Genomic DNA, 14,107 nt, shown 5'->3' on the forward strand with positions numbered 1-14,107 from the left:
CCTATTAATCCTTGGTGCCTTAGTGGGGCTTTTGTTTAGTGTTGGTATGAAGCCTAGAGCTATGTGGCATTTGCATGATAGCATGAAATCACAACAGTGTGGCATGCATGAAAGTTGGCCATATGCAAGTCAGTTGAGCGGGGTAAAGAAAAAGCTGACCATGTCCAAGGCAAAAATGGTCCTATCTTATAGTGTCCTTGAGCAGAATGTTTACAAAATGCTCATTAAGGGAGAGGGGGATTGTGAGATAGCAACAGAAATCTGGTGCACAGCTTACACTACAAGAGATAAGAGAGGCAAGGCTACCATAGGCGAGAGCATGTTATATCCAATTACTGAGACCTGGTTTTGGGGAGGAGGGGGCTGAGAGGGAGTGAGAAAGGGAGCGAGGGAGAGAGAGAACTGATCACAAGCTTCAGGCCAGGGCTTCCAAACTTGTCATCTCTCTGTGACACAAGCTGCGTACAGTCCAGAGGATAAAATAGCCACTTAGCCCACACGAGAGTTAAACCTTGTTGAGTCTGGTTGGAGACTAGAGAGAAGTAATGGATTCTGTTGCCCTTCCACTGTGGGCAGCCCTCTACTTCTTGGTTCACCTGGCAGCTTGCAGTCCCATCATGAGCCTGGAGCAGTCTTCCCTGGAGGAAGATGTCCCCCTCTTCGATGAGGTTCTTTCAGAGCAGGACGGTGTTGATTTCAGCGCATTGCTTCAAAACATGAAAAATGAGTTCCTGAAGACACTGAACCTCTCTGATATTCCCTTGCATGACACTGCTAAGGTGGACCCTCCAGAGTACATGTTAGAGCTGTACAACAGGTTCGCCACTGACAGTACCTCAATGCCGTCGGCAAATATTATTAGAAGCTTCAAGAATGAAGGTAAGATCTGTGCTCCTCTCAGTGAATTAGCTCTAAGCAAACTTTGCTTATAACCAGCCAGGCGTGCCTTTACAGTGCATGGAGCATGAAGGCTGTGTTGGTGCAAAAGGACTTACCAGTGATTTGGAAGAGAGGCCATTGGGGATAGGAAACTAATCTGCCATGTGCCTGTTTTACATCCCATGATGTATCCTTTCCCCCTATCCTTTGCCTGTGTGTGCCATCCAGATGGTCAGTATTTTCAGGCAAGAACAATGCCTCCTTTTATATTAGTACAGCATCTAGCATCTACTGAATGCATAAGAAAAATAGATCATCATCATCCCAGGAACCTAAGTACCATTTCCATACCACCTATTCAGCCATCAGATTTTCTTGTCCATTCAGTTAATGGAAAAAATGTCTTCCACAACCCACACACTAGTAAAAACTTTTATCCGTTGGGAAGTATTTGGTCTTCATACATCTTTAACCAGTTCATTAAACATGGATTTTTACTGTTGTTATTTCTCTATTCACTTAAACTTGCTACTTAACTTGTTTGTATTTTTCAAAATTCTCATGCTTTGGTGTGTGAAATAAGGTCAACAGAATTTATAGGAATATATACAGCTAGCAGCTTTAGCTTTGCTAAAGTTCAGGGATCATTTTAAATGGATGAAGTATTTTTTAAACTTTTTTAACCAAAAAAACCCATGAAGTCCTGGGTTTAGAAGATTATGAGTATTGTGGAATTCAACATTTCCTAATGAGGGAAAAGTATTGCTTACATATAAGTAGTCCTAGTTCATAGTGTGTGTATAAGTATGCATGAGCAACCTGCCTTGCAGTTATATACTCAAAATGTTTTTCAACAAATCATGGATTATGTTTAAAAATATAGCAAGTTGATATATTTTTTTTCTGATCAATGCAGCTTCATGGGGGAGAATTCCAGTAAAAATGGATCATCCCCCACACTAACAAAGTGCACTACTGTGAGACAGCAAATACTATGTAAGAGATGTAGGTGCAGCAACACAGCCAGATGCTAGTAACTGAATCCAGGCTAGTCAGGAGCTATGTTATACTTCATTCAGGCATGTGCATTCTTATCCAGCAAGATGTTTTTTGTGTGAAGGGACCCTGCCTTCCAGAATCAGATCTAATTTAATTGTGCAGTTCTTCAGCTTGGCAATTACATTTAAGGGAGGGCTGGAATGCAAATCACTAACATTCACTGGTGAACACTACTCAGACAAGCCTCCCAATGGAAATTGATGGGTTTTCTTGTAAGAATAACTGCTCATCGTTGTAAATTAAAAAATCACAATCTGGTCCTGAAGATATACCAGATAATGATTGGTGTTCTTTTCTGACTCTTGCAAATTTAAGGTGAAAAAGTAATAATTAATGTAATTTTGGGAACTCCAATACGGTAGAGGAAAGAGCACTGCATGGCTTATTGCATACAGCCGAAGTAATTTAACAGACAACAATGTAATAATTCCAGATTTGCATCATTACAAATGATCTCAGAGTATGATCCTTTAATGTTAGTCAATGTAGCAACGCGCAACTCAGTTAATTATGGAAATGAGGCAGCAATCTCAAATAACATTTTCATCATCACATACGTTTTGTGATAGCTATGTCAAACTTGGCGTAACTTTTGGCCTTCTCAGAAGGTTCTTGTCCTTCTTATCCAGAACTATGAGCACAGGTTGAGACACTCCTATGCTAATGCAAATGCCCTTTTCTATACACTCAGGGTTTAGACAAATTCTTGTAGTTGTCTCCTTTACGTGGCTAGAACATCTAGTGAAAACTAAATCTGCAGTTATGCTGGTAAGAGATCACACGATCCAATCCTTATATTCACCTACTTGTAATAATGAAAGCTGCTGATAATAGCAATTTCCTTGTTATCTATTAAACCCAATAAATCAATTATTAATTCAATTGTTAGCATAATTCCATGACAGTATTAATGACATTTGTGTGCATCTGGGTGCAGTTGTTTATCAAGAGAAATCTGTACCCCATTACAGATATGACTGTACTATGGCCACTGCTTAAAAGCTGTAACAATATTTCTCTGCTAAATTCTCTTCCCAGTGTATCTAGTAGCATTGAGAAGGACATTTGGCCCTTTCAGAGGTTTTTATCAGTCTGTAGGGCAAACCCCCATCCTGACTTCCTTATAAAGACATTAATTCCTTTGTCTATGAATTATTCACTCGTTTTCCCACAAGGGTGTGACCCACCCCTTTTGATGAATTATTCATGCATATCTTCTATGTGGTCAGCTGAGATTTCTCTAGCCCGGAGATTGCAGGTATCCCCATGACAGTAGGTTTGTTTTCTAGCATCCTGCCTGTTGGGAATCAGAAAGGCCATTCTAGTTCTGAAACCACGGTTTTCAGGATGGCTGATAATGCTGAGTCCAAATCCTAGAACCCAATCCTGGAAATCTTAAACTATGAAATCAGGCCACTCCAAAAAAACTGGGGTCCCACTGATGTCAGGAGACCTATTCATTGCTTCAAGTTCACTGTTTGCTCAAGTGCTTGTCTATATCAGGGTAAATAATGGCAGCTTTGCCAGCTGGGGAACATACAAATCTCAAAGCTATAGAAATCAGAGATGGAAAAATGTCTAGATGCCAATACCATCCATCCCCTCAGTCCTTGCTGGGATGTCTTCTAATCTCCTAATCTGGCTTCAGAGTTACAACTTTGACGAAGAAATGCAGCGTTACATACAGAACATTTTACTAAATGGCCTGTATCTATGAAGGAATGGTGCTATAGAAACATGTGATGAAGACAGACTAGAGAAATGGATAACGTGTTTGCTGAATGTTTTGTAAATTAATAATATCAAAAGCTTCTGAATAAATACAGATATTTTACCTGACTTGGTGAAAACCCATTGTGTTCAATAGGAATATTGCTATTCGTTAGGTTTGGAATCGGGCCACTTTTTCCTACTCTAAAATATATTTTTTCATCCCTCTTAATATGTCTTCATCTTTGGTACTTGCTCCCTTAAGACACTGTCAGAGGTTTGAGAAATTTGTTTCGGGAAATTCCAGCAATGCCTCATCATAAAAAACAGTTGCTCAGTGGTGCAGTTTTCACCACATTGTATAAAGTCTCCAGTGACTCTCTGAATTCACAATATACTCTAGGACTGTGATAAAGACAAAAAATTGACGGTATAGAAAGAAGATTGTGCTATTAATTTGGGAAGTATGCACCCATTCCACGCAGCCATAGATCCTGTGTTAATAAAAAGATAGATATAATTCAACCTGCTTTTGCTGCATAAACATCTTGTAAAACATTCTGCCTATCTCCAGTCCCTCATTCATTTTCAGCTGGATCAAGACTCTTCAATGCCTGCAGTATAAATGTTGCCTAATGTTGTTATCCTCCTGTTAAGTAGCTGTTATATTTCACCCTAAAAAATGCCTTCCTTTCAGTGCTGGGTAAGTGAGGACAATATATTTATAGTTTGTGTAACCTGTAAGTGCATATCATAAAGGACATTGGTAACTATATTGGTGAAAATGAGATCTGAGAACCTAAGTTCATTAGCATTATCCTGGTCTGAGCCTGCTTCCTATAGGATCCAGTACAAACCATGTGTTTCCTTGATGATCTGATTATAATTTTGTTTGAAAATCAATTATCATTTTCCTGTAACCATTCACACTGAAAACTAGAAACACAAGGCGTGAAAGACTGGGTCGTGTGTGTGTATGTACTGATGGAAACATTCCAAAGTGTTTATAAGGATTTCTCTCATTTCCAGACCTGACTTCCCAACCCACTGCTGTTACTGGAATCCGGAAATACCCTCTTCTATTCAACGTATCCATCCCTCACCACGAAGACATCACCATGGCAGAACTGAGACTCTACACACTGGTGGAACGAGACAGAATGCTCTATGATGGGTTGGATAGGAAGGTCACCATTTTTGAAGTACTGGAGAAGGACCATGTGGGAAGAAAAGGAGACGAGAGAAAAATAGTGGTGCTAGCATCCAGGCAGATTTATGGCACTGACAGTGAATGGGAGACATTTGAAATCACGGATGCCATCAGGCACTGGCATAGGTTGGAGCTGACCACTCACAGGCTAGAGGTGCAAATAGAGAGTAGAGAAGGAGAGGAGCAAAATGGAGAGGGGAAACTTGATATTGACATCAGCTCTGAGGCCAAGCACGTGCCATTGTTGATTGTGTTCTCAAATGACCAAAGCAACGACAAGAAAGAGGAGAAGCAGGAACTCAATGAAATGATAGACCATGAGCAGCTGCTGGACTTGGAGACTCTGGGAGCGGGCAGCTTCCACAACAGGCCAGGAGAAGAAGCACTTCTCCAAATGCGATCCAACATCATTTATGATTCTACTGCCAGGATCCGGAGGAACGCCAAGGGCAACTATTGTAAAAGGACTCCACTCTATATAGACTTCAAGGAAATTGGATGGGATTCCTGGATAATTGCCCCGACCGGCTATGAAGCTTACGAATGTCGCGGAGTGTGCTCCTACCCTTTAACAGAACATGTCACACCAACGAAACACGCCATTGTCCAGACATTGGTTCACCTGAAGAATCCCCAGAAAGCTTCCAAAGCCTGCTGCGTGCCTACCAAACTTGATCCTATCTCCATCCTCTACTTAGATGCAGGGGTGGTTACTTACAAGTTCAAATATGAGGGCATGGTCGTGTCAGAGTGCGGCTGCAGATAGTAGAAGGAAATGCAAAGTCAGTGGGTGCACGAGGGGAGTATTTAATAATTCAAACTGTAAATTTGTACATTTTTGGATTTCCTATTTAATGAGGTTATTTAATGAGGTGTGTACAGATAATTCTATGTTTCATGCCATAGGGAATGGGCAGGTCATATGACTATAGGGAAATGTATATTGTGTTCCAGTGTTTGCTTCTTCTCACTGTTTAACTTGTCCAAATTATGAGAAGCTTCCTTTATAAACAAATTGAAGAACAAAGACCAAATCTTTGGGTATGGAGGATTTTTAGGTATGGCAAGGTGCCATACTATAATGCTTGAGCTTTGTTTCTTTAAAAATGTTTCTGTCCTGTGATCTAGGATAGTATGTAGCCTTTGCATGGACTGAATTGGATAAAATAATGTGGTATGATACATCTATTATATTATAACATTTTCTGAAAGATGCATTCCCATCCTTCCTTCACCCACTGAGTTAGCATTTTTATTCTCAGAATATTCCTCTAGCTTTATGCCGCAACTTCTCATTTTCATAGACAAAACTTTCCTACTGATGTGCTTGGAATCAGTTATAACATTTTAAAATAACTACATTTACACAATTTGTAATCAATGAAATTGCAAGCACAGTGTAATTACACTCACTTTGGGTGTTTGGATTGAATAATAAGCTAAATATTATGAAAATATTATGCAAAACAAAAAAAGGTACAAACCAGCATGTTTCCAAAGGCTAAAAATTATGGGCGAAATTTTCAAAAGTGACTAAGTTTAGAGCTTATCACTTATCTGACAAAGAGACCAATGTCCAGATGCAACAAGTTATCTGGGTGGTTAATTGATATTGTAGATGCTTAACTCCTGTTGTTTTCAATAGAAGTTAAGCACCTTTGTGACTCTGAGTTTTGGGAACATGAAGGCTGGATTTTCAAAGTCATTCAGGTTTCCAAGGATGCAGACAGGTATCTACTAAGATTTTCAAATGCACCAAAATTAAGTAACCTGCTCAACTGAAACCTAACCTCATCAGACACTTGAAACCCCCCATAAGTCTCTTAAGACACAATGGGTGCATCCAGACAACTGTGCGCACGTGGATTGTAGAGCTGCAGACCCATCTCGGGTGCCACAAACTACATGCGCTACTCATGCAGGTGTTTGCTGCATTGCTAATTTGCATCACAGGAGGGATTTTTTGATACCAGGAGACCTAGTGAAGTTAGGCTCCTAAGTCACTTAGATACTTTGCTCTTTAAGAAGTATCTGTACAAGCCTGGGTTTACAAACAAAAGTCATTTTAACAGGGATGGTTTTACCACTATCCAAAGACCAGGTGGAAACTTCCCTATTTCCTGCCTTCCTCACTCAAATAATATGCCCATTTGCAATGTCAGGCAGCTCCATTGCTCTGACAAGCAGCCCCTTTGCCAACATGCAAGGTAAGAAATGTTCCTACTGTTTGTTTATTCTGGAAGCACGTTGTACATAACAATCCTGGCTTTGGAAATACAATACATTTGGCACATGTTATCTATTGAGGGCCAGAATTTCGGCTAGGACAAATCAACATCATAACTCTGTTGAAGTCCTTGGAGACACATGGATTTACACCAGCTGAAAATCTGCCTCACCGGTGTCTGTTTTATACATCATGAAATTATGTAAGGCAAAGAAAAAAGCAGTGTACCATTGCGCTTACTCTATGTAGACCAAGGCAGAAAAGGAAAGCACTCTCTCCACCCTAGTTACAGAGAGGCTCTTTCCTTTATGTATGTGTTGAAGTTGTCAATTCATAAAGATATTGCTACCCGCCCCCCACTTAAACTATATATGATGGAGTCACATGCCATGTTTCCGCCACTCTTCTGCAACAAATCATACTGATAAGAAGGTGTCAGAGCTGAGAAACAATAGACCCGTCACTTTATTTATACTAAGCTGCAAATTTGTCAGATTCTTGGGAAAGTGTAAGTGACGTTGACTCTTCCAGCCCCAACCGGAGCCTACTGTACTGTCCCTGCATCTGTTTTACTCTTTTAAGGCAAAGTTATCCTTACTGGAAGCGATAAGAGACTTGTCTTTGAAAGAACTGACTCTGACACTTCGTGGGAATGAACTCAAAAGACTCTATCAGCTGAAGCCAGTTTCACCTAGGTTCACGCAAATCCTTCTGTGCTTCCCGTAATTTATTGATCTATTTATTGATGTCCACCTTTGTAATATAATGTAGAATACAAAATGTTTTATTTTTGTGCTTGTATGTAATCCCACTCTGATAAAAATCTTATACTGAACAGATTTTATGTAGAATCATTCTGCTGAAATCTGCTGCAAAATGCTGTGGTTTTAGTCTTAGAGATCTTTCTAATTACAGAATATGGTCATAGCAGTGATGAAAGAATGCATCTTGGAGCACATATGGTCTTTCCCACCATATAACAACTCTTTCAAGGAGTAGAATCCCTTTATGTGCTCTAGTTAACTAGTTTATTACAGAGAAGGGCAGTCTCAACTCAGGCTGTGCTTCCAGATTGTGGTCTATCAATGAAACTACATGGATTTCCATCATCTGAGGATCAGGTCTAACAAGTAGGCTGATGGGCCACATTGCCATCTGGACATTTCCACTGTGGAGCTTTCACCTTTCAGTTTTCATCTTGGATAAATGGCAGTTTCAAAGAAGGTGAATAGCACATTTGCCAGACTGCAAAGGGTAACGGGCAACCTCTCAGTTTCTTTCACTCACACTATATGAATGAATGTGGCATGCCCAAAGTATCAGCAATTCATATAAAGGCATTTACCCATAAAAATCCTTCACCATGTTAGAGCAATATCAATTAGCTTTGTGATAAGCCATCTTTTACTCTTATCTCTTTTCCACAGCTGTGCACATTGTAATGACCTGGTAAACATTATTTGCAAACTTTTCCTCTACTGAACAGTGTCAGAATGACTCAACTGCATGTCATAGGACTTTTATTAATAATATCCAATTATAAGTTTGCTTTAGCTTATACTCTGGAGTAGAAAGGTCTATGATGTAATCACCCATCATTCTTATGCAGCTCCACTGCACTGGAACAGGTTACGCAGAGAGGTGGTGGAATCCATCCTTGGAGGTTTTTAAGGCCCGTCTTGACAAAGCCCTGGCTGGGATGATCTAGTTGGGGCTGGTCCAGTTTGCAGCAAGGGGTTGGACTAGATGACTTTCTGAGGCCCCTTCCAACCCTAACTTTTTATGATTCTAAAGCAGAAAACACAGGATGGTGGTAGGGAACAGAGGCATAGAAAGCAGAAGGGACTCGCGTCATGGAGGGTTGCAACGTTCTGCTCTTAAAATGAGATGCACATATTGGTTCACACTCAGAATAAGTGTAGTTCCCATCAACTGTGGTTCTCACACTGAGTATGTTGTTATCCTTTTATGAAAATCTTGACTGACCCACAACTTGGTGAAAAGGTTTTGAATCCACACTCAACTCAAACAAGCACCTCAAAAAATTGAGATTTCTTCAAATTATCATGTCTCTTGTGCCTGCAAAACTGGACTAGAAACTGCTCAGGAACAGACTTTACTTTACAGTTTTCTCACGCTGCTAGCTGCCAATGGAAGTACTCAGAAGTCCTGACTCCTGGTCCCATGTTCTTCTCCACAGGAACACCAAACGTGCCATGGTTTCATGGTACGTGGCAGATCCAGCCATCCTCATGACTGGACATAGAGCATAAATTTGTAGCTCATCATTGTCTGCAACCCTTTCACCATTGTAATGCCTAAGGAGGTGATAGGTTGGGGTATTTTGCTAAGACAGGGCAGAGTTATGTTTTGTACTGGCAGGAAATGAAAGCATTCCCTCTTCCTAGCAATGGCCATTTGTTTGGTCAGGCAAAGGCAAACCTGGCAATGCCTTTCAGCAATTCACACTCTGTGAGTTCTGTTCATCGCCTAATCCACTGCTTCTGGCCCTACTAATGAGCTTTCTCTCTCTTTCTCTCTCTCTCCCTCTCTTTCTATCCTGAACAACACACACAGCCAAAACCAGTATTGCAGCCCAAAGACTCCCATTCTGCATCCTGTGAGAAGTTTTCACTGTCGCCGGATTCTCCCTCGAAAGACTCTTGTACTTCCCTTTAAATCCTAGGTAGGGGGAGAGGCAAGTGTTCTTCCATGAGCCAAGGTCTTTGATATGGCTGCCTGAGGTGTACCTGAGAAAGGTGGAATTGAAAAGCCTGTATTAGCCCTCTGTGAAACAAGAAGAGGGGTTGAGCCTTGAGGTATTTGTGCCCCAGATTTGGGATCAGCTGTCAGCTAAAGACATGTGCATAAACAAGTGGAGTTGTTTCCTGAAAATCCCTCATGCAGCCCAAACTCTTCCATGCAGATCTGAGGATTCAGCTCAAGTGACTCAAGTTGAAAATATGCTGCACTTCTATAGCACCCTGTAGGGGACTCTAGAAAGATTTTGCAGATGGTGACCCACTAACCTGATACCATGGTGGCCTGGTAAGTGATATCATTACTTTCACTTTACAGAGGGACAGACTGGAGCAGGGAGGCACTAAGTCCAAGAATTCCAAATGTGGCTTCTAAATTGGGTGCTTTCCCTTCAAGGCACTGAAGGGAGTATGATTTTCAGGAGTGTGGAGTACCTGTAGCTCTTACAGGACTTGGAGGGAATGCTGGTTACTCGCACCCTCTGAAGATTCAGGGATTTTCAGTTAACGTCACACAAAACTGAGGCAATTTTAAAAATATGGACCTAAGTAACTTGTTCAATGTCATATACTCAGAGGTCAGGAGTAGAACCCAGGAGTACTAACTTCTCCTGCCATACTCTACCCATATTCGATTGCAGCATGCTTTAAAGAAAATGGAAAGCTCTGCCAAATGATGAGCATTATGAGAATCACTCCTAAGAAGGTGCCTCTGTCTCCTATATCCATTTGACAAGCCCTGCCTTAGATAACAGCGAAACAGATGAGACACAATGAAATATTTTTTGTGCACAACATCAAGTCAAAAACTAGCTAAATTCTTCGTGAAAAAAAATAATTCTGGCACTTAGACATCTGCTGCAAGTGTTTGAAAAACTACAGCCGAGTGTTAATTTAAACTTCCTTATAACCCAGCTCAACATTTGGAGTGCAAGCACAGTTAATAGGATGGGAACTGTGTTGACTCTCTGTTGCTTACTACATTGGGAACCAAAGCCAGGAGAAAAAACTAGCCTGGGATAGGGGGTTTGTTTATATTGTTGATCCATCTGTCTTCATTAACGCACTATTTACAGGAACAGTTAAAAATCAGCTTCTGTTTCTTTTTTTAGCTGCAATAGCAACAAAGAAAGGCAATATGTTTTGTTTGTTCCAAATTAAAAAATGGAAATTCTTATCAGAACCTCTTGGAAGATGTTTATTATAGGAAATGTATTGTTGTTGATTATAAGACTTGGGCCTTGTTAGTTCATCCAGAGTTGTATGTTTTCGGCACAGAGGGGTTTAGGAGGGAGAGGTAGCCCAGAGGGCTTATGTTGCCCAAGGTATGGAATAGTGGTACACCCATTACTCTTGCAAACATTGTCATTAAGTTGAAGTATTGATTAGCCCTCGATCCCTGAAAATTTGTTCATAGATTCATAGAAATTAAGGGCTGTAAGGGACCTCGAAAGATCATTGAGTCCAGCCCCCCTGCTCTGGACAGGACTATTGCTAAGATCAATTGATGTCAGCAAGGTGTCTGTCCAGTCTCCTCTTGAAGACTTCCAAGGTTAGGGACTGTACCACCTCTTTGAGAAGTCTATTCCAGATTCTAGTCACCCTTACAGTAAATAAACTCTTCCTTATGTCCAACTTGAAATCATCCTCTATCAGGTTATGGCCATTGCTCCTTGTCCTCCCCTGGGGCACCCTAGTTTACAGTTTTTCTCCCAGCTCCCAATATTCACCCCTTCCACACTTATAGATGGTCACCAAGTCCCCCCTCAGTTTTCTCTTACCCAGGCTGAATAGTCCCAGATCCCTTAGTCTTTCCTTATAAGGTTTGTCCTCCAGGCCCTTAATCATTCTTGTGGCCCTTCTCTGGACCCTTTCAAGATTCCCCATGTCTTTTTTGAAGTGTGGCCCCCAGAACTGGACACAGTAATCCGGTTCTCCAGAATCCGGCGATTCTCACCAGTGCCAAGCACAGAGGAAGTTTCTTTCCTTAGCCCTACTCATGATGCATCAGCTAATGTATCCCAGTATGTTATTAGCTCTGTTCACTACCGCATCACACTGGCAGCTCATGTTCATCCTGTGATCAACCATAATCTGGGACTGTTCTCAAAAGGATCACTTCCTTTTCAAGTAAAAAAGCAAGGAGGCTTCTATCTCGCTACAAATAGATTTCCGTATTAAAAAGTTGGGCAGTGGAAGTTCTGTGCTCATGCTCACTCTTGAGGTCATGTTACATGTTATAGCATGGAAGAACATGTTGCTTTCAAATATACAGTTACAAATACAGAATAAATCCCGTGAGGGCTGAGGAGTTACTCCAGGTATCTACCACCATCAATGACAGAAGAATTTGACATACTGACTGGCTGTCACAGCTTTTACTCCCATGCTTGGGCTACCACATTTTGCTGCCAAGGCTCGTTGGCTTGTATGTGATCTATCCTAGCAAAGCAGTCACTTGTTCAGAGCTGGCAAAGCCAAAGTTACTGACCTTCAGGAACATCCCTAGTGTTTAGGCACAATAGCATAGCCGGTGGGTGATAAATTACATCTGACTCCACCAAAATGAACTTAGTATAGACTAGAATTTTTGTGTCTTATTTCTGCAAAGTCCAGGATTTATGTCCTGGTGTAATGCCACACAAAAATCATATTGATCAATCTGTTCAACTTTTTATGGGCTTTCCAGGACCTTTGACTGCACTTTCTTTCTCATAAACAACAGAAAATTAAAGGTTAAAAAAGTAATTAACTTTCCATAAAGGAAGTGATAGGGCAGGAATGGATTTCCTTAGCACAAAACAAGGCTTCCTGAAAAGGCTGGCTGTTTTCCTCTGGGTTCAAGATTTGTAGTTCCCCAACATTTAGATATTGAGATGGGGTCTGAGGTGAAGTTAATAAAGAGACTCCGGTTAGTAGTTAGTGGGTACATCTACGCATGCATTAAGGCGCTTTTCCTAATGCACATTAAATTTAGTACCTCCAGCGTGAGGTATTAAAGAAATGTGCATTAGGCTGCTTTAATGCTCAGTAAGGAATGCACATAGTTTTTAAGTGATGCTTAATGTGTAGTAGCCTATTACACGGGTTTTTATGTGACGTTTAAATGCGCAGTAAAATAGCCTACTGTGCATTAAAGCACATGTGTAGACACACTTGGTGTATGTTATTTCAGGCTGGCAATCTTTCAAAATAAAATGATTTTTCTCAGTTTCCAGGAAGCAGAAATATGTGGGCTATGAGTTTTACGGTGCTATGAAACTCATTCCCCTGTAGCTTACACCACTTTTGCTCTGCTGTGGCTCCTTTGAGTTCAGGAGAGTTGTTTTTCAGTTACACCACACTAAGCAATAGGCAAATTGGGCACTAGGTCCATTCCTTAAACACAGAGAGACAATTTGCTTTGCCTCATTAACTGCTGCTACAATTCAGGTTGCTAGGATGCAGATAATCCAAAGTGGCTTAGTGAACTCAGTTTTCAAAGCTCTGTTTCTCTAAATTTGCAGGTGTCTGCAAAGGGGTTCCAGGATCAAACAAAGTATATAGATCTAACACTAGGTGTAATTTACAAAAGGCCCAGAGACCCACAGCACTTAATTTCTCTCTTTGGAACTCCCCAAATGCTGTCCTTCAGCTGTGTGCCGGTGAACCTATCCAGGATGTAAACTTCAGATGCTGTTGAAAAGATATATGTTAAGTTAAGTGAGAAGGTTTAAATGCAGGGTGATCTCTGCAAGTAAGTACAGTAGCTAACTAGCAACAGCAGCTAAACAACAAACCATAACTCTCAGGTTTATGTTGACTTTGCTGTAGCAACTCCTTATCTTGAAGATTAGGATATTTTATATCGGTAATTGTGAGATAGGTGGAATCCAGTTTCTGAGCTGTCGCCACTGGCTAAGCAGGCAAAGAAAATATAAAGCTTCAGGAGAGAGTGAGGCTGCCCGCAAAAAAAAATCAGACATTTGACTAGTACCTACAGAAAGTGCTAGTTACCTCCTATGATAAAGAAAACTCCTCTATGGAGAGGTTTGTGGCCCAAATTCTTGATGGTGTAGTACAAAGTTCAGCGTGGTCTGCATAACTGAGAGCCTGCCCCAGATGAAGGCTGATGATGGACTCTCCTTGTTTTAAATTACAGGTTCATATATTGTCCCCTGGGGGCTTCTCTGCACATAGAAGTGGCAGCAATTTAACACAAATCACTTCAAGACCTAGTTTAATCAGTTTAAATCTGATTTAGAACAATTTAGCCACAGCAGG

At 40.9% G+C, this 14,107-nt stretch overlaps 1 protein-coding gene across 1 annotated transcript; it reads left to right on the forward strand.

Annotated features, from left to right (window-relative positions):
• Window positions 1–288: 288 nt before the first annotated feature.
• On the forward strand, window positions 289–8,036 carry BMP10 (bone morphogenetic protein 10). The gene is made up of 2 exons (XM_006035143.3): window positions 289–879; window positions 4,678–8,036. The coding sequence occupies exons 1-2, from the start codon at window positions 546–548 to the stop codon at window positions 5,622–5,624; spliced, it is 1,281 nt and encodes a 426-aa protein (XP_006035205.1). The 5' UTR covers window positions 289–545; the 3' UTR covers window positions 5,625–8,036.
• Window positions 8,037–14,107: the final 6,071 nt, after the last annotated feature.

The sequence above is a fragment of the Alligator sinensis genome, unplaced genomic scaffold (genome assembly GCF_000455745.1).
Source record: "Alligator sinensis unplaced genomic scaffold, ASM45574v1 scaffold1373_1, whole genome shotgun sequence".
Lineage (NCBI taxonomy): Eukaryota > Metazoa > Chordata > Crocodylia > Alligatoridae > Alligator > Alligator sinensis.

Bases quoted from the DNA above. Each gene is read 5' to 3' on its own strand.
- BMP10 (XM_006035143.3), top strand. From the start codon at position 546: ATGGATTCTGTTGCCCTTCCACTGTGGGCAGCCCTCTACTTCTTGGTT. The intron at 880-4,677 runs GTAAGATCTGTG...TCTCATTTCCAG, and splicing joins TAGAAGCTTCAAGAATGAAG to ACCTGACTTCCCAACCCACT.